Source organism: Scomber scombrus, chromosome 10, assembly GCF_963691925.1.
Source record: "Scomber scombrus chromosome 10, fScoSco1.1, whole genome shotgun sequence".
Lineage (NCBI taxonomy): Eukaryota > Metazoa > Chordata > Actinopteri > Scombriformes > Scombridae > Scomber > Scomber scombrus.
This window is the reverse complement of record NC_084979.1, coordinates 11229983-11252792: the sequence shown is the minus strand read 5'-3', so window position 1 is coordinate 11252792 and position 22810 is coordinate 11229983. Positions and strand designations below refer to the sequence as shown.

Here is a 22810-nt window from a genome sequence, read left to right as displayed (position 1 = left end):
ACGCGCCTCTCTCTCCCTCTCCTCTTATGATGCGGTCAGAGATTCCTGCGCTCGAGCTCTCAACACCAACCGACAAAACTGCTTTGGGAAAATAAAATGCTAAATTGACTTTTTTTTAAAACAACAAATGAGGACATATTTTCTTCCTAGTCTTTATTTTGGGGAGTTTTTCGTTGCTGACGGAGTGATTTTCAGGGAGTAATATGGATGAGCGTTCCAAGAAAAGCGGCTGAGGATTGTAACGGTTTGGGAGAAACGGTTAGGCAGCCGTGACTTCACGACGACATCAAGAGGCAACAGGCATGACTTTACAGTAGCATTTTTTTTTAAAAGCTGATAAATCACCCTGCATGCATCTTCATCTCTGCTTTTTACTCGGCAATAACATTTCTTCCATTGAATAGTATCTTTTAACTCGGGTAAAGAAGATGGCTCACCTAATTCGACACAAGCTGAGCAACAAGCTGACCAATGCGGCCCACGAGGTGTCCAACAAATCTCAGGCCAAGGTCAGCGGGGTGTTCGCCCGGCTCGGCTTCCAGGCCGCCACGGACGAAGAGGGTTTGGGTTTCGCCGAGTGCGACGACTTGGATTATGACTACAGGCAAGGGATGCAGATGGATGTCCTTCAGGGAGACGAGGAAGGGGGAGACATGGAGGGAGAGGGGGATCTGGACGGAGACAGCCACTATCAGAGGGATGGCACCGGCCCGAGGCCCTCGTCCCTGAAGACAGGAGGCTCCCTGGATGAGGACAAACCCAAAATCACCACATGGGAAGCTGGCTGGAACGTCACCAACGCCATCCAGGTAAATCCGTGCATGTGTGCATTTGTGCATGCAGCAGGCCTGCAAAGGAGCCCAGAGTCACCTTGAAGATCAGACATATTTTAGAATTTAGGCCTATGCAAGGAGAAGGGGATGCGCACAATTTTACGCAATCCAGGATTATAATGAATTAATATGCTCAGCATAGTTGAATCATAATTATATTTAGCCTTTAAATTTATTTAAAAATTCTACATTTTACTATATATAAAAAACAGGCTCAATTAAAGGGTTTTATTGATGGTTTGAGTGTGAATTGACTGCAGCGGTGGCTTTGGGAATTTATTCAAATCTTTTTATCAGTGGAGCTGCAGGCAGGGCCTGTTTCACTGAGATAGCCACGAGGCTGAACGGACCCACGTGTTTATCATCGTCTCCATCAAATACAAGTTTTTAACAAAATAATTAGGAATTTATTTATTCTAGCTATATCTAGCTATTTTTAATAACCTTAGATTCCGTAAATGAGAAAAGGCCTGATTTTCAAGGGCGAGGCGAATGAGAAAATAATTGTGTGATGTAGCTAGACATTTGAAATTAGTCAGCTGTGGTAAATCTCACATTTCTGCATTGTATTGTCATTTTAATGTGCAAAAATATCATTTTTTTTGTTATTGTTATTATGTAAGCTGTGGGCCGTGCGAGCCAGTCATTGCACGCCTGGACTGGCTCGACCTGTCACTGCGATGTGGGCCTCGTCCATTACCACTCAGCTGCGCTTCTCTGTCCGCAGGGCATGTTCGTCCTCGGCCTGCCGTACGCCATCCTCCACGGCGGCTACCTCGGTCTCTTCCTCATTATCTTCGCGGCTGTGGTGTGCTGCTACACCGGAAAGATCCTCATCGCGTGTCTGTACGAGGAGAACGAGGACGGCATAAAAGTGCGCGTGAGGGAGTCCTATGTGGACATCGCCAATGCCTGCTGCGCGCCCCGTTTCCCCGCACTGGGCGGGCACGTGGTGAACGTGGCTCAGATCATCGAGCTGGTCATGACCTGTATCCTTTACGTTGTGGTCAGCGGCAACCTGATGTACAACAGCTTCCCGGGGTTCCCTGTCTCTCAGAAAGCCTGGTCTGTGGTGGCCACGGCCGCGCTCCTGCCGTGCGCTTTCCTGAAGAGCCTCAAGGCCGTGTCCAAGTTCAGCTTCCTCTGCACCGTGGCTCACTTCGTCATCAACATCCTGGTGATTGCCTACTGCCTCTCCAGGGCGCGCGAGTGGGCCTGGGAGAAGGTAAAGTTTTACATCGATGTAAAGAAGTTCCCCATATCCATTGGCATCATCGTGTTCAGCTACACCTCCCAGATCTTCCTGCCCTCCCTGGAGGGGAACATGCAGAAGCCCAGCGAGTTCCACTGCATGATGGACTGGAGCCACATCTCTGCATGCGTCCTCAAGGGCCTCTTCGCCCTGGTGGCCTACTTGACGTGGGCAGACGCGACCAAAGAGGTCATCACGGATAACCTGCCGTCAACCATCCGGGCTGTGGTGAACATCTTCCTCGTCGCTAAGGCGCTATTATCTTACCCACTGCCCTTCTTTGCTGCAGTTGAGGTTCTGGAGAAATCTTTTTTCCAGGATGGTGGGAGAGCCATTTTCCCAGACTGCTACGGTCCCAATGGGCAATTAAAATCATGGGGTCTAGGCCTCCGAGTTATCCTGGTGGTGTTCACCTTGCTTATGGCCGTGTTTGTCCCCCATTTCGCCCTCCTTATGGGTTTAACTGGGAGTCTCACCGGCGCCGGTCTGTGCTTCCTCTTGCCAAGCCTCTTCCACCTGAAGCTCCAGTGGAGGAACCTCCTGTGGCACCACGTGTTCTTCGACGTTGCCATTTTTGTTATTGGGGGCATTTGCGCCATATCTGGCTTCATTCACTCAGTCGAGGGGCTCATAGAGGCGTACACTTACGATATCCACGACTGAGAGCTCCAGAGATGGCCTTTATTGAATGGTGATGTCCTAAAAATGCCGCACTACGGCAAGGTTGTCATGACGCAGACCTTATCAAAACATCATGTTGACCACTTGACATAGAAGCTCATGAGGAGGATTATTTGTGTGAAATGTACATCTTTTTATTTTGCCTTCGTGATAATGTGCAATAATAAACTCTACAATCATAGTGTAAAGTAGTCATTCCAGAAAACATGTTTTATTAACTGGACAGAGGGACACAACCTCCGCATGAAGGGGGGGGGTGATTATTATAAATGCGGGCATTAACATGTCTGTCCAGGTATCAAGTCTTCATGCAAAGTTGTCTAAGATCCAGTAAAAAAAAAAAAAAAAAAGGGGTCTAACTGTGAGTGTGTACGTGTTTATATCTGGGGAATGAAATATGTGAAAAACAATGGAGTGAATTGTTATTACTGGTATTTGAGCTGCTAGATATATCATCAATCCCACTTCAGAGAAAATATAAGACAGAGACACCCGTCAGATCAGATGGTGCTCTGTGGATTATAACCAACCATGAATAACTTATGTGTAGTTGTTACAGAGTTTTTATTTTCAGTTTCTTTCAGTTTTGTGTTTTTATTTTCCATCTTATGCCTATAATAGACCTTGTTTGTTTTCTCGGTGTTTCAAGTGTCATTCTGGATGAAGTGAATTCAAAGTGCAAGCAAGTGGGTCCTATCTGTGTTATATGAAAACTGTTTGTCTGATAATATTCTCTTCCTATTGAACTTGTTCATTGTGATTTATTGGAACTAATCATGGTGTGTGAGACAAAGAGTATTTGTTGAATTAAGAGATAAATAAATCAAATATTTTATGGCTGGTCATTCTAATGTTTCCTTGTATGGTGAAATGCAGCCAGGCTTGACTGAAAAAGCAGATTTTACTTTCTCTTTCAATTTGACTGTTCTGGGCTTTGGTTAAACTTCCCCTTCAAAGGCCAATTAAGTTTCCCTTTTTTTTTTTAAACAATGGTGTGAGGTTCAAAGATAAGACCGAAGTTTAACAGCTGCGATGCTGTGTTTCAAATGGAATGCATGAAACTTTTTCCAAGTAAAATAACAGCAGCAATAAAACAGCCTTGGCACCTCCAAGTCAGTACACCTTTGAGCTCAGAAAAAAAGAATGTATTATAGTCACATTTTTTATTTCACACAACATATATTTGTTTTTTTAAATATTAAAGCCAGTAACTGTTTACGCAAGCGCTAAGAAGTGTAATGCAGAATTAAGAAGTCATAAGATCAGCCTATTTTCACTTCCCTTTACTGGTCAGCCATGACATTCAATGTATCTAAAACTGAGGATATATATATAAAGGTATAGATATAGATATATAGATATAGACATTAAAGTGAAGATGGAGTGTCATGGAAATTTAAAGATGAATTCACAGAGAGCAAGTTGTCTCTCAGCATTTTATTGCAATGACTAGTTCACATACAAATCTCCCAGTTTGGTACACTGAAGAGACACTGTTAGAAGTTCAGTGCATTCATTACAATCTTAGCTTATTTGTCACCCTAACAGATATTTTTGATTAATTCACTGTATCTCTAGAGATATCTCTAGTGTCTCTGCTGAAAATTAAGAAATGAGGGTGGTGTCCTTATCTGCCTTTCCTCCCTGGACTCTCCCTCTCTGCTTCTGTCTAAGTAGAAATACAAGTTACCTTTGATGGTATCTGTTGGGAACATTTTCACACAAAGTCTCACAATGTGCTTTTGGCTATACAGCAGTACAACATAATCTTAAGATTATAAAATAAGGGTATACGTTTTCATTTCAGTGGACCTTAAAATATGTCACTTCCAAAAACACTGATCATGTACAAATGCTTGTTTCAACACTTTAGTCCATATAACACACTGCAGTGTTTTTTATTTGACACATTTACACTCAACTATTTGATTCAGGCAGACAAACCAGGATGAAAAATAAGAAACAGTTTCCTGTTCCTCACACCACCCCCGCAGCAGTCTAACCAAGGCCACTGTCAGATGTCAGGTAGTTTCACTTCCTTAACAGCGGCAGAGAGGCAGAGGAGACACTGGTTCACAAAGTCAGCAGCAGACTTTCAACTTTTTGGCCAAAGCACTTCACACTGCAGTGTCAGGTACGCCTCATATTCTCATTCAACAGGCTTATTGTGAATAAAAGCTCTTAGATTTCAGAAACTTTTTGGGAAGTAAAAAGCACATGTCTCAGCCGGTCTTTGACTGTGAAGAGCTTTGCTGTTTCATTCATTATCTCCGCAGCAAAATGGTTGTGTCTGTGATAGTGGCGCTCATGCTCGTCTCTTGCACCTGTGGAGAAAATCCTGCCATTCAAGTCGTTCTGACAGACAAAGGACTTCAGTACGGTACGTTTGTTTAAACACAAATCTGTTAAAAATCACTTTGTATAGTATTTGATTGATTTGGAGCTACCTGAGTCTTTACTTAAAGTCTCACTATATGATCAGTACATAAAATATGTTTCATTCACATCAGTTGTAAATTTATGTTTGTGCTGTTCATCCCAGGGAAGCATGTAGGCGCAGGATGGATTCAGGAGAAGTTGGAGCTCGTCACTCTCCCTGACATTAGTGGTAAAGTCCGCATCGGCATTCTTGGCAGCATAGGCTACACACTAACAGGGTAGGGCTACATCTGAGATTTTTTTCTTCAGTTCACAAATTCCAGTTTAACATTTACCCTTCATAATGACAGAGAGTTTATTCTTCAAATTTAGTCATTTGAACTTCATGGTTTGTGTATACTTGAGTTTAGGTCCATTTACATAACCTATGTCTGTGTCTTCACATTTCTTTACACCCAACACCTTTCTTCTCCCCTTGTGTTTTAGTGTCAGGATCACCAAGTGTGACTTTCCTGAACCGTCTGTTGAGTTCAATCAGGGCCCCACAGGATTCAAGACATCCACCTCAGGCCTCAGTATTGCAGTAACAGGAGGGTGGAGGACACACTATAAAGCAATGTGAGTTGGAACAATTAACGAATCTCCATGTAAACTCCAGTAATCCCAACAGCTGTTCTGACAGGGTGTGTGGTGTTGTTCCTCTTTAAGTTCCTCATTAAAATTGGAGGACTTGTGACTTACATTGTCACATTACATTACATTGGTTTTAAAAGTTGAAAAATAAATGTGTATAAAAACCTAATGAGGAAATAATATTAAGGTTCAAAGTCAAAATGGCCTTTGTGCCAGATCAGAAAAGGAAGTGTGCCTTTTCGGTGTGTCAGTTTCTCCAGTGCTGTGTTGTTTTACTTTCGTTGAACATCAGAAGTTTTGTTATATTCATTTATTTGCAAAAGGATTATGCTCAAAAGATTAGGAAAAAACCCAGAAGGGACTTATAAAGACATCTCACCAAAAAAACACACAAAAAACAACAACAACAACAACAACAAAACCAATAGCATCAAAAATTGAAGTTCATGAGTTTATAAATGTGAGTTCTTTCACAGGTGAGAAGTCTGTTTGTCTGTTCTTCTTCACTCTCACTTCTTATTGTAAAATGAACTGTACTGAAACCAGAATTTGACATAACATCCTGAACTGGTGTCAGATAAGTTAACTAATAATAGCAATGTGGGCAATGATCTGCATTTTATGACCTCCAGCAAGAGAAATATGTGATTGATATCCTGTGTTGAACATTTTGAAACAATTTGTCAAGTATTTTCACAGACAGATAAAAATCAAAGACTCGGGAATGTAGCTACACTCTTGTTTAGCCGGTATATGTTGAATGTGAAGATGACAGCTAGCTGGAGAGATTATTAGGTCTGCAGTCTGCAGGTTTATATTAAAATACAGAAAATTAAAGAATAAAGTGACTCACTTCTGCCAGTGAACTACAGACCTATATTGTGTCCAAATCTGCACTGATTTAGTATGTTGTGTGTATTTTCAGACATGACGGGGGAACATTCAACATGGCTTTATTTAATGTGGACGTGACCTCTGTAGTTGAGCTGGGGAAAGATCCTGATGGACATATATCTGTCAACAGTGTCAGCTGCAATGCTCAAATTGGAAATTTGGACATAGAGTTCTCTGGTGGAGCCAGGTATAGTACAAAAGAGGGGGGGCCTAGAGGGTTACAATGATGTTAAGATTCAAGTCCTGCAATCTTGTTTGTCTGCAGTTGGATATTCCAGCCTTTTGTCGACTATTTCAAGGGGCATATTAGAGGTGAAATAGAGTACAACGTGAGTGTTTCTCTACATCAACATTTATATCAGTAGTGGTTTTGTCTGTCCTGAACATCATCGGATAATGTTCAGGTCAAATCAATGTCTATGTGTAAAGACTTTCAATGGTGATCTCTCCTTCTAGATCTGTCCCACTGTGGAGAAATACATTGTAAACGCGGAGCAGAGCCTACAGGCCATGAATGGTATTGCAGCAGACTACACGTTCATAAAAACCCCATTTATAAAACAATGTACACTGATGTTGAAATCAACAATTTCCAAGGCTGGAAATGACTTTACTCGAGGTCAAAAATAAAACAACAGTCAGGAATTGAAATATGTAAAATAGATAATTCAGTCTGTATATGATTTCTATTCTATTCAGTCTCTTTTGAGGTGAATGAAGACCTCACTTTTGACATCCCTCTCACCGGCTTACCTGTCATTGAAGAGTCAAGTCTGAATCTGGGTTTTAAGGTAAGAATACACACTTACAGTAAAGGTAGTTTTCAAGGCATTCTTTCACTTCTTAAAAAAAAAAAAAACTATGATTACAACAACACGCAAAAAAACTGATCAATTGCTTTATAATTAATTAAAGGGGGAGTTCTACAGTATCAAAACTCATCAGGAACCTCCATTTGAGGCCCAACCTTTCGTCATGCCTGTGCAGTCAGGCTACATGTTGTCAGCCGGCCTCTCTGAATTCACTGTGAACTCTGCCTCCTATGGATACTACTCAGCTGGACTGCTTCAGGCCATCATCAATGACAGCATGGTGAGTTCACCTGAAAGGGTTAGGGTTAGCAAGCAAGACAATTCCAGTTTGGTTGAAGGTTTTTCTGGCTTTATATTGATTTTGCTTAAGGGACTTTGTTTTGTCATTTCAGATACCTCCAAGCTCTCCTGTGCACCTAAACACCAGCTCAATGGGGCCTTTCATTCCTCAGGTGAGTTTATTTATCAGGGCTACATTTAGCAGCGTGCAGCTATCTGTCGCAGCTCTACCCGTGACATCCACAGACTTCTTTAGGCTCAAAAAAATAGTTAATAAAACAGGACAAAAAGAGTGGTGTCATCCGTGTAATTCTTTAATCAAGATAAATGTGGCATCCATAGTGAGCAAGTATTCATTCAGAGGGAAAGAGAAAGGTGAAACAAGGTGAACAATGCAGGATATATACTGCTTCTGTGAAGTTGTATAGGCCTGGTGTTATATTTGATTGAAAACATGTTTATATATGTAGGATAATACTGAGACAAACCAATTTTTAGTTCTTTGTCTCTTTAAATGGAATTTGTAGACAAAAACAAAAAAATAATGCCTTTAACTGATAGGTACAAAGACCAGCCCAGTCAAGATTAATGTCATATCAGTCCTATCTTTTTCAGAGTCTTTGCAAAGTCTGGACAAAACACCCATATGAAAAGAATCACTAACAAAACAAATAAAATTAAACACATGCATTCTGCCCGAACTCGAGTTTCCACTTCCTGTTGTAGCTGTGTAAAGGTTTCTTTCAACAGGACATGTATTTCCATTGGACTCTGATCTGAACCGGCTGGCAGCATAACATTCACATCTTGATTCAGGGACGGCTCTGAAAAAAGACAGACAAACCTCTGGTTGGCAAACATTGCTACATTTTAGCAGTGATATGTTGAAGCTTAAAATAACTATAAAATTCCAGTATCGTTGATGAAAAATCTGCAGACAAAGAGTATCGCTACCATTGCTATGACGAGTGCTGCAACCTCACGTGGAGAGAACTCCTTTTTCTGAAGAGCAAACATGAAGACTCGATTAACAAAAAAAAAGCCAAAATTAGGGATAACGCCTCTGACTCCTACTGTAGTGTACAGGTGTAGATCCTTACCAGGGTTGTGCTGGTGCTCCTAAACATGTGATACAGAAAAGGTTGAAATCAAATCACAGCATTTTTTAAAGATCACTATTCATGCTCACAGTAAAACTGCTCTCAGTCATAGTTCTCTATTCTCATTTGAAAACAGCAGTGAAACTACTAACTAAAACAAAGATATAAGGCCACATGATTCCACTCGTTTCCTGTTAATAATAGAACTGATATTAAGATTTTTTTTGGATAATTTAAGCTTATGAAGTAAATAATAGCCTTAATAATATAATTAATACACATACACGTTGTTTTTCTGGTGTAGATGCTGTTTTTGAGCTGTTCAAGGCACTCTCACTGCCTCTTTGTCACCCTCACTGCGCAATACAAACTCTGCCAAACAAACCACAGAGCTGAAAGTCTGTGGTGTGAGCTTCAAGTCATGTGACTAAATCAAAACTTTAAATTTAACCCAAGACAGAACAGAACATGAACTATGTGCCCTTGTCGAGAGATAAGCAACAATTACTGTCATTATCAATAAATCTATAAAAAAAATTCACGCCTTTAATTGTTTAGTCTATAAAATGTAAGAAGAAAAAAACTCAAAGCATATACATTCACACATACAATAAACTGGTTAAAAAAAAACAACAACACTTGAACACCTAAACAAACAAAATCAGTGGAGAACAGAAGCTATCTGAAATATAAATCTGCAAATCATCACATTTGAGAAGCTCAAACCAGTTAAAGTTTGTTATTTTTGCCTGAATAAATAACTCAAATGATTAATCGATTATAAATGCAGATTCATTTCCAGTCAACTGTTTAATCAAATAATCAAATAAAGGCTGTCTCCAGTTGAATTAGCTGTGAAATGAAACAAAAATCTCCAGGTTCAGCTGAGTGCTCTGACACACAACATGCATATTTAACAATTGTCTCAACATGTCTCAATTTATACACCACAGACAGAAAAACACGTGCTTTTAAATTTAAATTATTGGATATAAAGTAACTTTTGAGTATTAATAGTACTAAAAGAGAGGCAGACTGGTTTCTATGTAATAAATCAGAATTTATTTAGAGGAACAATGACAAATATTTGACACTTCTTTCTCCTGCAGTTGCCCAAGATGTTTCCAGGCCTGCTGATGACTTTGCAGGTGTACGCCACAGAGGTTCCACAGGTTTCCTTCCACTCTGGTGCTGTTAAAATGGGCTCGATGGCTGCTGTCAAGGCCTTCGCCATCCAGCCCAACTCTACCCAGACTCCACTGTTCAAACTCCTTGTTGTGAGTAGTTTTTGTCACTCTTTATGTCTACAACACTTTACAGGGGTTAATTTAAATATATTTAAGTACATTCACACCTTGTAGCCAAGTCAGGCCACAGAAGGAAAAACTGAAACTAGCAAATGAATGGCCAGCTTCTCAAATGGTTTCTGTTTTATACAATTGTAAATGTAATATCTTTACAGTCTGGTTAGTTGGACATAAAAACAATTTGAAGTCATCATCACGGGCTATCGGGAATTATAATCTTCATTTCATCAGATTTCATATACTGGATAATTGATTAATAATTCATTAGTTGTGAGAAAGGATTGAGTGGTTGATCCATAATAAAAAATAACAGGTCAATGCAGTCCTACATTTACAGTAAACCTATTTCCCTCAGGACTCAGAGTTCAGCAGCAAAGTGTGGATCGCCGAAGGAAAACTGAAGGGCTCCATGACGATGGACAAGTGAGCATCACCGTGTTTTAATACAGATTAACAGACTCTAAACTCACAAAGTCAAACGTAACGACTCTGCCTTCTTTCAAACAGCTTCACACTGAGTCTGGACTCAACTGAAGTGGGGACCTTTAATGTAAGTGACACAAGAAAACCTGCATCACATTTTATATCCACAGAATACGACAGGCTTCATGAGTAAAGAACTGTGTTTCTTTTTGCAGACTGATGCTTTGGCAAGCATGGCAAAGATGGGAGTGAAGATGGCCTTGTCAAAAGTGAACAGTGAGTTTTAGTAACATGTTTTATCAGTGTTTTCACTTCATAATCTCCCCACTCTATGGTGTCATTTTAAAATGCCTTCATTTCTTAATTTGTGTCTTTCTGTTGGCTTTATACTTACATGATCATGACATAATCACAAAAAGGTGTGGGGCACATAGTTTATTTGATTGTTGCACTCACTGGAAGTTGTTTTTGAAAGAAATACCAATTAAATGTTTATAATATATTAGGTTTCCATGTAACTGACGTATTAATCCACCTGTTACTAGAATACAGGAGACAAAGCATGGTTTCCTTTAGAATAAGACCATGAAATACTGATGATCTGAGTGTTGACATCATGGTCTTTGTCCTGACCTTTCTGTTTCAGAGCAACTTACTGAAGGTATCACGTTACCCAGACTGAAGCACGCACAGCTGGTCAATCCAGTTCTGACGTTGGAAGAGGTCAGTATGAGTTAATGAATAATGTAAAGTTAATGTTTAACTTTAAATCAGAGCAGAAACTGTCTTAGGGGCGATTATTAATTGTCAATTTTTTCCCCAACAGGGATTTATTGCCATCTGTTCAGACGCGGAGCTGCTCGAAGACATAGACTTCAACTGACAGACAAACCTCAACTACATCAAAAAACTGCTTTTCTTCCCAGTTTAGATTCATGTGGAGCTGGATTCTCTTGAACTTTAAACCTGTAAATAAACTGGATTTGCTAAATCTGACACCACATGAGAAAAGCACTGATGTACTTAAAAGATAATGTTACATCTAAATTTCTATATTCAGTCTTAACATATCTACAGCCTTTATGTTTAATCAGTAGTGATTTATCCTGCAGTTCAACTTTTAAAATGCTTGTTAAGTGTATGTGCAGCGTATGTTTTTTACAAATAAAAATGAATAAAGATGATTATTTTTAAAATGCATTTAGACTCATTAATATAAAGGCTGAACGTCTTATTTTCATCAGATTAAAAATAGGTTCAGTACAGGTTAAAAAAAACTGTTCATTTTAGTTTCTATGTGTATGTTTTTATATGATTATAGTATCTTTAAAAATTGTTCTGATGGTATATACTGCAGCAGTGTGTATCTGTCATAATGTACAATACCACTAGATGGAGACAAATTACAAAAAAAGCTCAAAGTCACAAAATGAAGGACAAGTAAGGTTTCTGTGACATTTTCTCTTACTCAATACTGCATGGAGAACTAATTTAAAGTCAAAGTCATTTTAACTTTAATTCGTTAAAAGCTCTGACCCCCAATAAGGAATGAATATATTGATTAATCTACAGTTTTTCTAATCTGGGAGTAGTTCAGTTGTATTAGGAGATAAATCAAATATGCCTTCATGTTGTTCAGGATTTCATGTATTTAGCCTTGTTGTCTAGAGGAAATGAGAGCGCTGGTCATCGTTTACTGTCAACGATGTCAAGGTTCAAGGTGTTGATAATCTGTGTGTCCGGACACTGACAGGTTGAATAAGAAGGTCTTATTGGAGAATATGTCTCAATGATGACGACGAGGCCTTTTACAAACACTTGAGCACCACCACATTCATGAAACAATGACATCTCTTTATTTCCAAACATTTCAGTACGCACTCTTTAGATCCTGTTACATGTTCACATTCTTGGAATGTAACACCACCAAAATATAAATATTATCCTATTTACAGCCACTGTTCTTAAAATGTTCCCCATAGAAATACTGAACACTTCATTCATGAGACGAGACACTGCAAGGACGCTGAGCGGTCAGTCGGGCATCAGAGGGGAGCAGACCTTTGATCCCATAACTGAACATGATGAGCTGGAACAACACATTGTTATTTAGGAACAAGATTTTTTTAAGTGGATCTAAGCTGAACTGGAGGCAGGTGTGAAAAAAGACTGACTGCAGATAAACAAGGATCTACTGAACTATCTGAGACCACGACAGCCAAGCAAGATCGAAGGGACAGTCAAAAACTCCTTCAGCTGTATCACAAACCCCTCTAATGTAAACTTTAATGCGTAGAACTGTCCTTATTTAATTTATCAGGAGACACTATCGGAAGAAAATGAAGTAGCCTACATTTCAGAAACCAACAGGGAAACTGAACTGAGGTCAACTACGGAGCACCTGAGATGTCTATAGGATAAGAAAGCTAACTGTAGTATAAAAACACCACAAGCTAACGGCTTTTAAAAACTATTCATTCCACAATCTTTTTCAGTATTCACCACTATAAACCAAAAATAACTCCAGTATGGAAAAAAAAAAATGGACAGAGCCTACAGAAGGGGGTTCATCCAAGATCACAAATCAAGTTTCAGAGTGCTTCAGGGTTTTAAAGCAGTACAGTTATGTCCATCTTTTTGCCCGTTTTAAAATACGCGTTAAATGTTGGCACTCAGTGATTCCAAACGCAACACTGCATCTTTCAAAACATTTCCTGCCACTTTAATATTTATTTATATTTATTGTAAAAATGCTGAAATTAAGTTAAACATTCAAGTATGCACAAAATACTTAACTGAACAGCACATCATCAGTGTGAGAGAACAAACTGAGAAACACAAGAGACTTTTAGAAATCATTTTGACCTTTTTTAGCCCAAACTAAACCAGGCGGACTGTAAAAGAGCAGAGGCATCTAAACCACTACAACACAAACACTCTGACCCAAAGTGTTGAAATGCTTTGAAACAAAAAAAAACTAAAACTCTGCTGCTGAGTCGTGGACTACTTTGGACCCCTGCACAAAGAAGTAGAAACACTCACTGAGAAAACTGGTCGACTTCCACTTGGTGGCTCATGACTTTCAACATGTTACACTGAAAATATAAGACAAAATGGCTACGTAATCCGCACTGCTCCAGCTCACAGAAACTCCACCTGTGAGGAGAAGTAAAAATGTGAGTAGGAATAATTTAAAAAATACCTATCTGGAATACCGCTGGATGTAACAGGTGTTTCTGGAGAGGCAGCCTTGTTCTTATACTTTCACCATGACAGAAATACTAAAAATACTGGCATTTCATAAAGTTGTTCCAAGATACAGTTCGTTCAGTATCTGACCTCACAGGACAGCAGAGAGAAGAAGTCTGCTGCATCAATATCATAGCCTTTAAACTCTGTTACAGCCCGTCTGCGTTAGGGGGTTTAGAGACAATAAAAACACCAGGGAGACATGACAGGTTGAAAAAAGAGGAAGCGAAGACAAGAGGAAACTGATGAGATGATGTGGAGGCACAGTGTGAATTTTAAAAAAGAGCTTTAACATCACAAGACTACATCCCATGAGCTTCAAGTGCAATCTTATTCAACCCTGTTTGTTTGTTGTTTTTTTTTTAAACTGTCATCAGCTCAAAACTCCCCATAACTGCCCGCAGTGGCGAGTATCGAGCTCGTCACTGCAGGCTGCCGAGGAGGGGCGAACAGAGACTTCTTGTAACACACACACACACACATGCACACACACACGCACAAACAAGCACACACACAGGGCTGAAGGATGGGGCTGTGGTTATTAGGCCGTGCTGGCAGATGAGGTGAGAGGTCCCGTTTGAGGGGCAAAAGTCTGAGAGGTCCATCGGTTCATGATGGTGGAGCGATGGCAGCAAAGGCCGGGATCATTTGTCTGCAACAGCTGCTGCCATGGGAACCCGCATGGTGCCGCGAGCGGTTGCCGCCAACTCCTCGATTTCTGTGTTTAGACGTCTGATGACCCACTCCATCGCCTCCCGACCCTGACATACACACACAGAGGACAAATGTCATAAAGCATAACGAGTACTGACAGTCACTCCAATTTGAAATCAGATGTTGGGCCATGATAGCACATCTGGAGTTTTTAAGGGCGGCTTCACCTTGCCAGCATTGACAGAGATGGTCTTGGCCATGAGACCCTCGAGGTAGCTGCTCAGACTGATACCTTTCACACTGATCATAGCCTCCTGGGTGAGCACCGTCCTGAACACACAATCACATAAATTAAAAAGCTCACCAACAGAGCTGAAGAAAATCAACAATCTTAAACATGCTGCAGTTTATTTCATAACCTTTCACTTACAATACACAACATTCCTGTCGGATTAACACTTCATAAAATGTGTCTGCTTTTCCTCAATTTCAGTTGGTCACATGAGGTAAACCATGTGAAAAAATAATACTTTAAACTGTGTGCTCAGATGGATTATGACAGATTATTTGATAATACAATTAACAGCAGCTCTGGTTCTTAACAACTGATGCAGCTAGAGAAGCTGAAGTACTAGACCAGCTGTCAGCTGTTTATGAAACAGTACTTTGCCTAATATCTGTGTAAAACATTCAACTTAATACTTTGCAGCATTTGGTATTCTGCATGCTGCCTCACTGCCATGATACTAAACAGAAGTGAACCATTGTTAATGTTAGTAACACCTTTCTTACTATGATAAGTGATAATGTCCACTGTGAAAAAGGCCTATTAAGTTTAATTAAGAATATAACTCAGGCTGGATCAGAGACACATGTAGGACTTAAGTAGAGAAGCGTGAGAAAACCTGATGTCATAGGAATAATATTCAATACAGCGAGTGACCTTTAATATTTATACAAAGACAAGTAGAGTCATTTACTTTTCAGGATCCTGCGGATGTGGCTTGTATGTCAACTTCTCGTCTACAGATACCAGGTTAGTGAAGGAGATCTGGATTCACAGAATGAAGTTTGGATTAGTTTTTTTTACATCACACACAACATTTACATTCAAGGGCAACCAAACCAAAATGCTATCGCTTATCGCTAATGACTGCACCATTATAAGTGATAAGAAGCAATTATACATGTCATAAGGTATGCCTGTGTTTGACAAAATGCATATCAAGAAATTAAATCAGTTTAACATCACATTTAGATCCATATGATTAAAGTTGTCTTGGCTGTTCATGTATGTGATTAGAACACAAATGACCACAGAAGTCAAACTTCTGTCAAATAAAAGACACACTAAATATCTAAAGGAGCGATTATACACATCTGTACATATTTGAACATGTCATTAAACAGATGACACAATCAGAATGTAAAACACTACCTTCTTCCAAAAGCCTGCTAAGTGAAGGGCTGTGACTTCTTAATGAAAATCAGGTGACTGAGTCAACGGACTTCTTTGTCCGAAATTAACTTTTTGACTCACCCGCCAAGAAAACTGGTAGAAAAAAAAATATCGGCCAAAATGATAGATTGCCTTTAGTGTGTCACTATAAATTCATTTTTTACACATGTGAGTGGTCAGTTGATATTTACAGCATGTATTATTTTATTTCCTTCTGTTAACGGTTTGTTACATTGGTTATAAGGGACCCTGCAATATATTTGTGAGTAGCACTTCTGGTGCTTGATGGGTGTTAATTTCAGACCCTGATGGACTTTCTGCGGCATTCTTATGAAACTAAATAAATTCTGTTTTACAAGAAGCACAAATGTTACATTAAAAACAACACCAATATCATTTAATCCATCACATCAGAGAAATAATCTATGTATTAGTTTTCTGTCCTAATGATTAAGATTCAAAATAGCTTAACTGAGACTTTCAGTGTGTAGTAACAACAAACACCATGTTTCTGTGGTTTAAACATGTATAAAAATTAAGGACTTCAGATCAATGCAACATAACACAGTTGCAAATGTTTATGCAGTTTTAGTTTTCTGGTCTGTTTAATAACTTTTTATTCTTGCAGATCTCACTGTTTGAGCTCAAGTGTGAATGACTGGATCTGCTGTCCTGACTGAAGAGGGAGTGTCTCTTTATATCAGCATCAAGCAACAACAGGTCCTGCTGACTGTGTGCTTGATAACACAATCTATGTCAGTAGTACTCACATTTGTGGATTTGAGCTCAAAGGTTTTCTCTTTTGGGTCCACTACTGAATGTTCTTGGACATAAGTGCATGTTCTTGTTACCCCAATCATCTGAAGCAAAAAGGAAGGAACACACAAACATGTTTAAAATTAAATCATCAATCAAAAGAAAACATCTCTGCAGTTCAAACATTTCTCTCATCATCTAACTTACAGATTTGGCCATGGCAGGAAGACCCCATTCTGTGCTGAGCAGTCTGGTGCTGTGTAACCGTCCCTCCTTGTCCACGCTCCTGTCCAGAACATCTACACCAAACACGCTGGGGTTCATGGGGTTGGGGTACTTCTGCATCGCTGCCTTGGTCACCGTCTCCCACGGGTGGCTGTTAACAACCAATATAAATATTAACTGAGAGTCTAATGTCCCTAAAGGCCATTTATTATTCTAGTAAGGGTCAATATTAGCATATTTCAATAACTGTGTGTGTCCCTTACAGATAGATATATAAAATGTTAGTAACTTCAGTAAATTAGGTTATATTGGTGTCTTATTGTGCTTTTGTATCCACTTTTCTAAACCCCCCCAATAAAACAGAACAATACAATCCTGCCTGACCACATGTTGGAAATGAGACTGATTGATTATGTCATTCAGGTCATTTTCACCATTGAAATAGCTTTTTCTGCTTGACAAAACCGAACAAATAAATAACTCTTAATATCATTCCCACGTTCCATCATTTTGCCTCATAAATCATTTAAAATGATCACCCCTAGTATTTCACTCATCATACAAAAAAACAGCAGTGCCAATGAAATTAACTGTGAACACATGCAACACTTCAATTATTTACTATTTTAAAAGAAAATGTTTCAAACTTGATGGTCACAGCTGTTCTCACTTTTATTGCACTGATATTGTACTTTGAAGCCTTTGTTTTCAATTTAGTCTATTTCTTATTTGTTTTTAATTACAGATCAAATCAAATACCCTTCACTGCACCCTACAACGCTACAATTACTATAAGATGATATTATGGCTCTAACATTTTAGTGATATTGCACAGGGGGTTGCCCTCAGTTTTGCTATATATACAGTGTGTGGTAACCAGGGACACATTAGGGTGAAGGTCACCAGTTAACACGGTCACCAGTTAAACCTGAACACCAGGAGGAGCCTTCTCCACACAGCGCAGACTGACAGTGGGTTTTTCTAGAAACTTCAGTAGATGCTCATTAACCTACATCGTGCTCCGATAACTCACTGTATGATGAGCACCACACGGTTAGCGGGTCTCTGGTCCTTTACATAACGCTCATCGCGGCGGGTTACGTCATGCCAACTTAAGTGGCAGATGGCGACAACAAGTGAACAGCACACAAACCCTTTACCTTCTGCTAACATATGGCTGATATGTTGCAATAATGCTTAAAGTTTATCTGTGCAGGTAAAGCACCCAGCAGACAAAGTTAGCTTCTATATGCTAACTTAGCGCTAGCTAAAGCGGACAACTTGTTACATCAGACGGACCTTTGAATGTAATCATGTGTTGAAACAAACCTAATGGCGGCTGGGTGTAACATTAACTGAACATGGCCACTGTGCTAACATTAACGACAACGGGACAGCGTTAGGTAACTTCACCGAAGGCTCCTTGTGTTAAGTTATCTAACTTATCAGCAACCTTAGCAGCTAATGTGGCTAGTTGTAGCAGCTTGCGCCCCGGACAACACGAGGAGAAACACACACAAAAACTGGTTATTAGACACAAAATATGACAATTAACACATATACTTGTATCAGACATCACCGACTACAGACACCCACTCACTTGAAAATGTGCTCTGACGCCCAGATCTTCATTTTAGCAGGCTTTCCTGTCAGGCTTCAGGGAGCCGGTGACTGATGGCAGTGACCGAGGTGTGGAAGGAAGAACGGGCCGAAGGAGGAGACCTTTAGAGGGGCCTTAGCAACGAGACGCCCCCCTCTGGTTGACATAGGCACTGCACGTCGGGCTTTTTATTTATTTATTTATTTCATCAAATGTGCTGATAAATAAAAACAAAAAAACTTACAATGATAATGTTAAATACATTTTATTGTTTTAAGGGACTTTCACTTCAATCAATCAATCAATTTGTGTAGCAGCTCTCATACAGATTATTGCAGTTCAAAGTGCTTCATAGATGAGTGACAAGCCAATAATAAGACAGTACCAATTTGAGATTAATTCACACAAGAAATTATATTACTGAAATGTAATAAACAGATTTAAAAACAAGAATAATCATAATATAGAGTGAAATAGAGTTACGCTAAGAGGGTGAAGTGGTGGCAGCATTTTCTTTAGCACATTTTAAGAGCTTCAGACCAATGATTGCTCTGAATGTTTGCTTTAACGAAACATGTAATGCTGTCTCTGTGGTGTCTGATGATGTAACGTAATTTTAAATCTTGCACATCACTCTATTTAATGGTGATTTGTGTGCTTTTGTTTGGGTATTTACTCTTTCACTCAGTTTTAAACTATGTTAATGTATTGTTATATACTTATTTATTTCTTCTTTTTTTCTTTTATTGTTAGTTTGTATGGTGGTCAGGCAGTTGGGGACAGGGGAGGGGTAGTTCCTGTTGGGTTTGTTGTTAAAAACTTCAGGCAATATATACACTGACAAACCTGTCTATTGATCTTTGTCTGTTTATGGTCCAATTTACGTTCACCAATAAAGTGTTGAAACTATAAATAGATTTAACAAAGATAAAGAAAAGCAAAGTAAAATACAATTTTACAATATTAATATAATATAATTAGTGAATAAAATGTCTATAAATCCCTATTACCAAAAGCAAGTTAAAGACGTAGGGTTAGAGTGTAGGTTTACATTATAGTATATCAACATTTCAAGCTGTTCTCAGATCCTGACTGTGTTCTGTCTGTGTGATCAGAGGGACCAAACCACTACTTTTACTGCAATACTAGTACAGTTACTAATATGTACTACAGACTTTTCATGCAGGACTTTTACTTATAGTGGAGTATTTTCACATTGCTGTATTTTTATCATGTCAATATGCAGGCACATAGTCCAACCCACAGAATATATCCCTCTCTTTCTTACACTGTTATATTTGTGTTAGTTTTTTGTTCCATGTTCATGTTTATTACACTTTCTATTGACACCTGAAGCACAATTAATTCATCGTACTTGCTACTTCATGAATAGGCCTAAATCAGTTTATGATTCTGGTACTTTTACTGAAGCTAAAAGATACTTCATCCAGACCTGCTTTTTATAAGTGCATTCCAATAGCTACACTTTCTAAATCAGTTATATCTTAACTTAATTAAAGTAATTCCATCTACCAAAGGATGTCCTTCATGTAAGGATTGAGATTGACTTCATGTGACAAACTCACATCATATTACCCACAAGCTGACCAGATAAATACGTTTAGGTCATCACTGTCATCGTCAAGAACAGTAAAATCACTCCAAGGTAAACATCTTTTTAAAAAATATTATAAAAATTACGTGCAGTTATAATTATATTGATATCGGGGTTTTTTCACAATTTCGTGCCTGTCAGAGACAGAGAAGTACTTTTGCCCTATGGGCGGGACAAGTCACAGTGTGAGCTGTCAATCATAATCCATAACTGCTCTTATTGGTCAGGAAAAAGACACAGCGTTCCTTAAATGACGTCACCACGCACATACCCGATCTGTCCTTGACGCTACCACAGAGCCAAGATGGTCGCATACTGGAGACAAGCAGGCCTGAGGTAAAACAAATATGTCAATAAGTGTATGTCGTGTCACCGAGTAGTTTATATGTAGAATTTGTCATCGCAACTGAATATCCAGTCAAAACATTTCTTGTTATTCATTTAATGAAATACATGACGGAGCTAAGCTAAGCTAAGCTTTAGTTAGCTTCTCCAGTCATGCGTTTTAACTTGTGGAGCTGACGTCTGCTAACATTAATAAAGTAAATCTCCGTTAATGCTCCTGGTGCATTATTTGTTCTTAAAGATTCTGCTGTTACTCAATTTTCCAGTCTAATCACTGTTAGTGTAGCTTGCCCTTCAGCGTGCGGCTAACCAGTGTGTCCTCTCTGCAGCTACATCCGCTTCTCCGCCATCTGCGCTAGCGCTGTGCGGGCTGCGCTTAAGCCGCAGATAAAGGTAGAGGCGATGAAGGCCGCAGAAGCCAACGTCAGAGTCCTCAAACCTGGACAAAAATGATGTAAGTTCATCACACGTGTATAAGCTACCATGTATGCAGCAGGTAGAAGACATCTACACATTAAAGCACCTACACACCTGTTTATTTCAAGGAGAGGCAGCTGTGACATTGAGCTGTGACAGACCGGTTGGAGTGTGTTATTACAGCACAACTACATTAGTATAGTCATTTACATTTATATAGTGAGGACCTATACCTTTTTATTTTGAATGCTGTGTTAGATAATCGTTACGGGTGCACACAATGACAGAAAAAGAGTGATTTCTCCACTTGGATCATATTAGGTAAGGTCAAGATCAATAAATACTATATTTATCAAATGGGGATTCATTGTGAATATTATTTTTATTATAAAATTTGACAAGTGGTTTTGGTTTGGACAAAAGTTTTGAAATCACCCTTTTTTCTGTTTTTTAATAAGCAAAATAAGATTTCACAAACCTGAAAGTGGTTTAAACAGCCTGAAGGCTTTTGCTTCGATCTCTGAACACTTTTTCATAAGTGTAAGTAGGGCTGGGCAGCATATGTATTATATTAATATTGGATATGAGACTAGCTTTTGTAGTATTGTGTTACAGTTAAAGTGTTGTCTTATCCTGGTTTCATAGGCTGAAGACTATTCTGTTCTTTTATTTTCTTTAACACACTTAGTCATTATGTTCACATTACTGACAATGATCAAAATCTCATTGTGTAGTTGTTTTGTGAATGCACCAATAATCATTCCTACAGTATTGTCACAATAGTTAAATCGAAGTAATTGGTCAAAAAGATTATGATAATTGATTTTGTCCATATCACACAGCCCTAAGAGTAAGTAGTGAGGAAAAATTAAGACCGAGCCACTAAATAACGCTATGTATGTTTTCCCTTAACCTCGAATAGGAAGCTGCACTGCTCTGACATTGATGTGATGCAGCATTTATTCTTTCGGATTTTTCTGGATGCACACAAAAATGGTTTCATATTAAATCTTAATCTGTAATTTAAAGAGTAACTACAACTGCCAAATGTATTAAGTATATTTAAGTATATATTTTCCTTTGACATATACTGAAATTAAAGTTTAAGGTGGCATAAAATTGAAGTACTTGCATACATTTACATCAAAATGATATTTAAATAATTTGAATATATTTGTTTATTGTCTGTTATTGGTCAGGCTAATGCAGGTGATGTCAGTGGTTATACTTGTACACTTGCTGCAGTCTTTGGTACATCGTTACATGTACTTGGTTAATGATACTATCACAGTAACAAACTGTATGAGTTGTTGCAGAGTGAGCAGAAGAGCAGTTTTGTCATCCTTATACTAATAATGCAGATTTCCAGGAATGAAATAATATTGAATCTTAACAGTTGGATATGAATTATTGTGTTTCACTGGGATGAATATTAGCTTTCATGAGAATAATGTCAGTAATGTTTCTTCTTTTCTCTCCAGAATGTGACACCATGATGTAGAGCGTTACTCTTGGAGGTGTGCGGTCCTGTAAATGTCCTGTCCCGAACACCGTGGATCATTTTAATTTACAATAAAGAAAAGATGGATGACATCAGGAGGATCAGTTTGAGACTGGGGACCTGAATGAAATTGCTGTTTTTCCCCCTATTATTTGTAATTAAAGTTGTATTAAAGGTGGATATTGGAAATACAGTTTGTTTCTTGCCTCATTGAAACAAACACTGAAACATTTTTCTGTGTAACAATTTTTATTTTGATATAAATTAATCAGTGCACTAGTCTACATAGGCGTATTCAGAAACATGGTATTTTCAGAGGTATTTGTGTGTTGATCCATGAGTATATCAAGAATTTGTCAAAATTTAAGTCATCCTGCAAGAATATGTCAGGAAAAT

General features: G+C 38.8%; 4 protein-coding genes and 1 long non-coding RNA gene across 6 annotated transcripts; 3 read left to right on the top strand and 2 right to left on the bottom strand.

Annotated features, from left to right (window-relative positions):
* The first annotated feature begins 428 nt into the window (after positions 1 to 428).
* Positions 429 to 2748, top strand: LOC133988201 (vesicular inhibitory amino acid transporter-like). The gene is made up of 2 exons (XM_062427767.1): positions 429 to 809; positions 1561 to 2748. Exons 1-2 carry the CDS (start codon positions 429 to 431, stop codon positions 2746 to 2748), a joined length of 1569 nt encoding a protein of 522 aa, XP_062283751.1.
* Positions 2749 to 4785: 2037 nt separating this feature from the next.
* bpifcl (BPI fold containing family C, like) lies at positions 4786 to 11773 on the top strand. Of its 2 annotated transcripts, XM_062426938.1 has the most exons (16): positions 4786 to 4900; positions 5043 to 5146; positions 5309 to 5423; positions 5632 to 5763; positions 6704 to 6859; positions 6938 to 7001; positions 7129 to 7189; positions 7372 to 7463; positions 7588 to 7764; positions 7877 to 7936; positions 9973 to 10140; positions 10526 to 10593; positions 10678 to 10720; positions 10809 to 10869; positions 11240 to 11316; positions 11420 to 11773. In XM_062426938.1, exons 2-16 carry the CDS (start codon positions 5047 to 5049, stop codon positions 11474 to 11476), a joined length of 1431 nt encoding a protein of 476 aa, XP_062282922.1. In that variant the 5' UTR covers positions 4786 to 4900; positions 5043 to 5046; the 3' UTR covers positions 11477 to 11773. The 2 variants fall into 2 exon arrangements, with proteins under 2 accessions (XP_062282922.1, XP_062282921.1); XM_062426937.1 differs by lacking the exon at positions 4786 to 4900 and having other exon boundaries at positions 4907 to 5146.
* LOC133987545 (uncharacterized) lies at positions 8057 to 9016 on the bottom strand. Its single transcript, XR_009925574.1, has 2 exons — positions 8718 to 9016; positions 8057 to 8587 (listed from the first exon to the last, which is right to left on the bottom strand). It is a non-coding gene; the product is annotated as an uncharacterized LOC133987545 (long non-coding RNA).
* A 535-nt stretch (positions 11774 to 12308) lies between the features above and the next one.
* Positions 12309 to 18638, bottom strand: LOC133987543 (PRELI domain containing protein 3B-like). Its single transcript, XM_062426939.1, has 6 exons — positions 18537 to 18638; positions 16919 to 17087; positions 16726 to 16815; positions 15477 to 15547; positions 14724 to 14826; positions 12309 to 14603 (listed from the first exon to the last, which is right to left on the bottom strand). The coding sequence occupies exons 1-6, from the start codon at positions 18566 to 18568 to the stop codon at positions 14487 to 14489; spliced, it is 582 nt and encodes a 193-aa protein (XP_062282923.1). The 5' UTR covers positions 18569 to 18638; the 3' UTR covers positions 12309 to 14486.
* A 1762-nt stretch (positions 18639 to 20400) lies between these two features.
* atp5f1e (ATP synthase F1 subunit epsilon) lies at positions 20401 to 22607 on the top strand. The gene is made up of 3 exons (XM_062427424.1): positions 20401 to 20487; positions 20826 to 20950; positions 22395 to 22607. The coding sequence occupies exons 1-2, from the start codon at positions 20456 to 20458 to the stop codon at positions 20947 to 20949; spliced, it is 156 nt and encodes a 51-aa protein (XP_062283408.1). The 5' UTR covers positions 20401 to 20455; the 3' UTR covers position 20950; positions 22395 to 22607.
* The last annotated feature ends 203 nt before the right edge of the window (positions 22608 to 22810 follow it).

Excerpts from the sequence above, each read along its gene's own strand:
- LOC133988201 (XM_062427767.1), top strand. The coding sequence starts at position 429 with ATGGCTCACCTAATTCGACACAAGCTGAGCAACAAGCTGACCAATGCG. Across the intron at positions 810-1,560 it reads ACGTCACCAACGCCATCCAG|GGCATGTTCGTCCTCGGCCT; the intron begins GTAAATCCGTGC and ends CTCTGTCCGCAG.
- bpifcl (XM_062426937.1), top strand. The coding sequence starts at position 4,984 with ATGTCTCAGCCGGTCTTTGACTGTGAAGAGCTTTGCTGTTTCATTCAT. Across the intron at positions 10,141-10,525 it reads CACTGTTCAAACTCCTTGTT|GACTCAGAGTTCAGCAGCAA; the intron begins GTGAGTAGTTTT and ends TATTTCCCTCAG. Across the intron at positions 10,870-11,239 it reads GGCCTTGTCAAAAGTGAACA|AGCAACTTACTGAAGGTATC; the intron begins GTGAGTTTTAGT and ends TTTCTGTTTCAG.
- LOC133987543 (XM_062426939.1), bottom strand. The coding sequence starts at position 18,568 with ATGAAGATCTGGGCGTCAGAGCACATTTTCAA. Across the intron at positions 15,548-16,725 it reads TTGAGCTCAAATCCACAAAT|ATCTCCTTCACTAACCTGGT; the intron begins GTGAGTACTACT and ends CTGTGAATCCAG. Across the intron at positions 14,604-14,723 it reads TCTCTGTCAATGCTGGCAAG|GGTCGGGAGGCGATGGAGTG; the intron begins GTGAAGCCGCCC and ends TGTGTATGTCAG.
- atp5f1e (XM_062427424.1), top strand. The coding sequence starts at position 20,456 with ATGGTCGCATACTGGAGACAAGCAGGCCTGAG. Across the intron at positions 20,488-20,825 it reads TGGAGACAAGCAGGCCTGAG|CTACATCCGCTTCTCCGCCA; the intron begins GTAAAACAAATA and ends TCCTCTCTGCAG.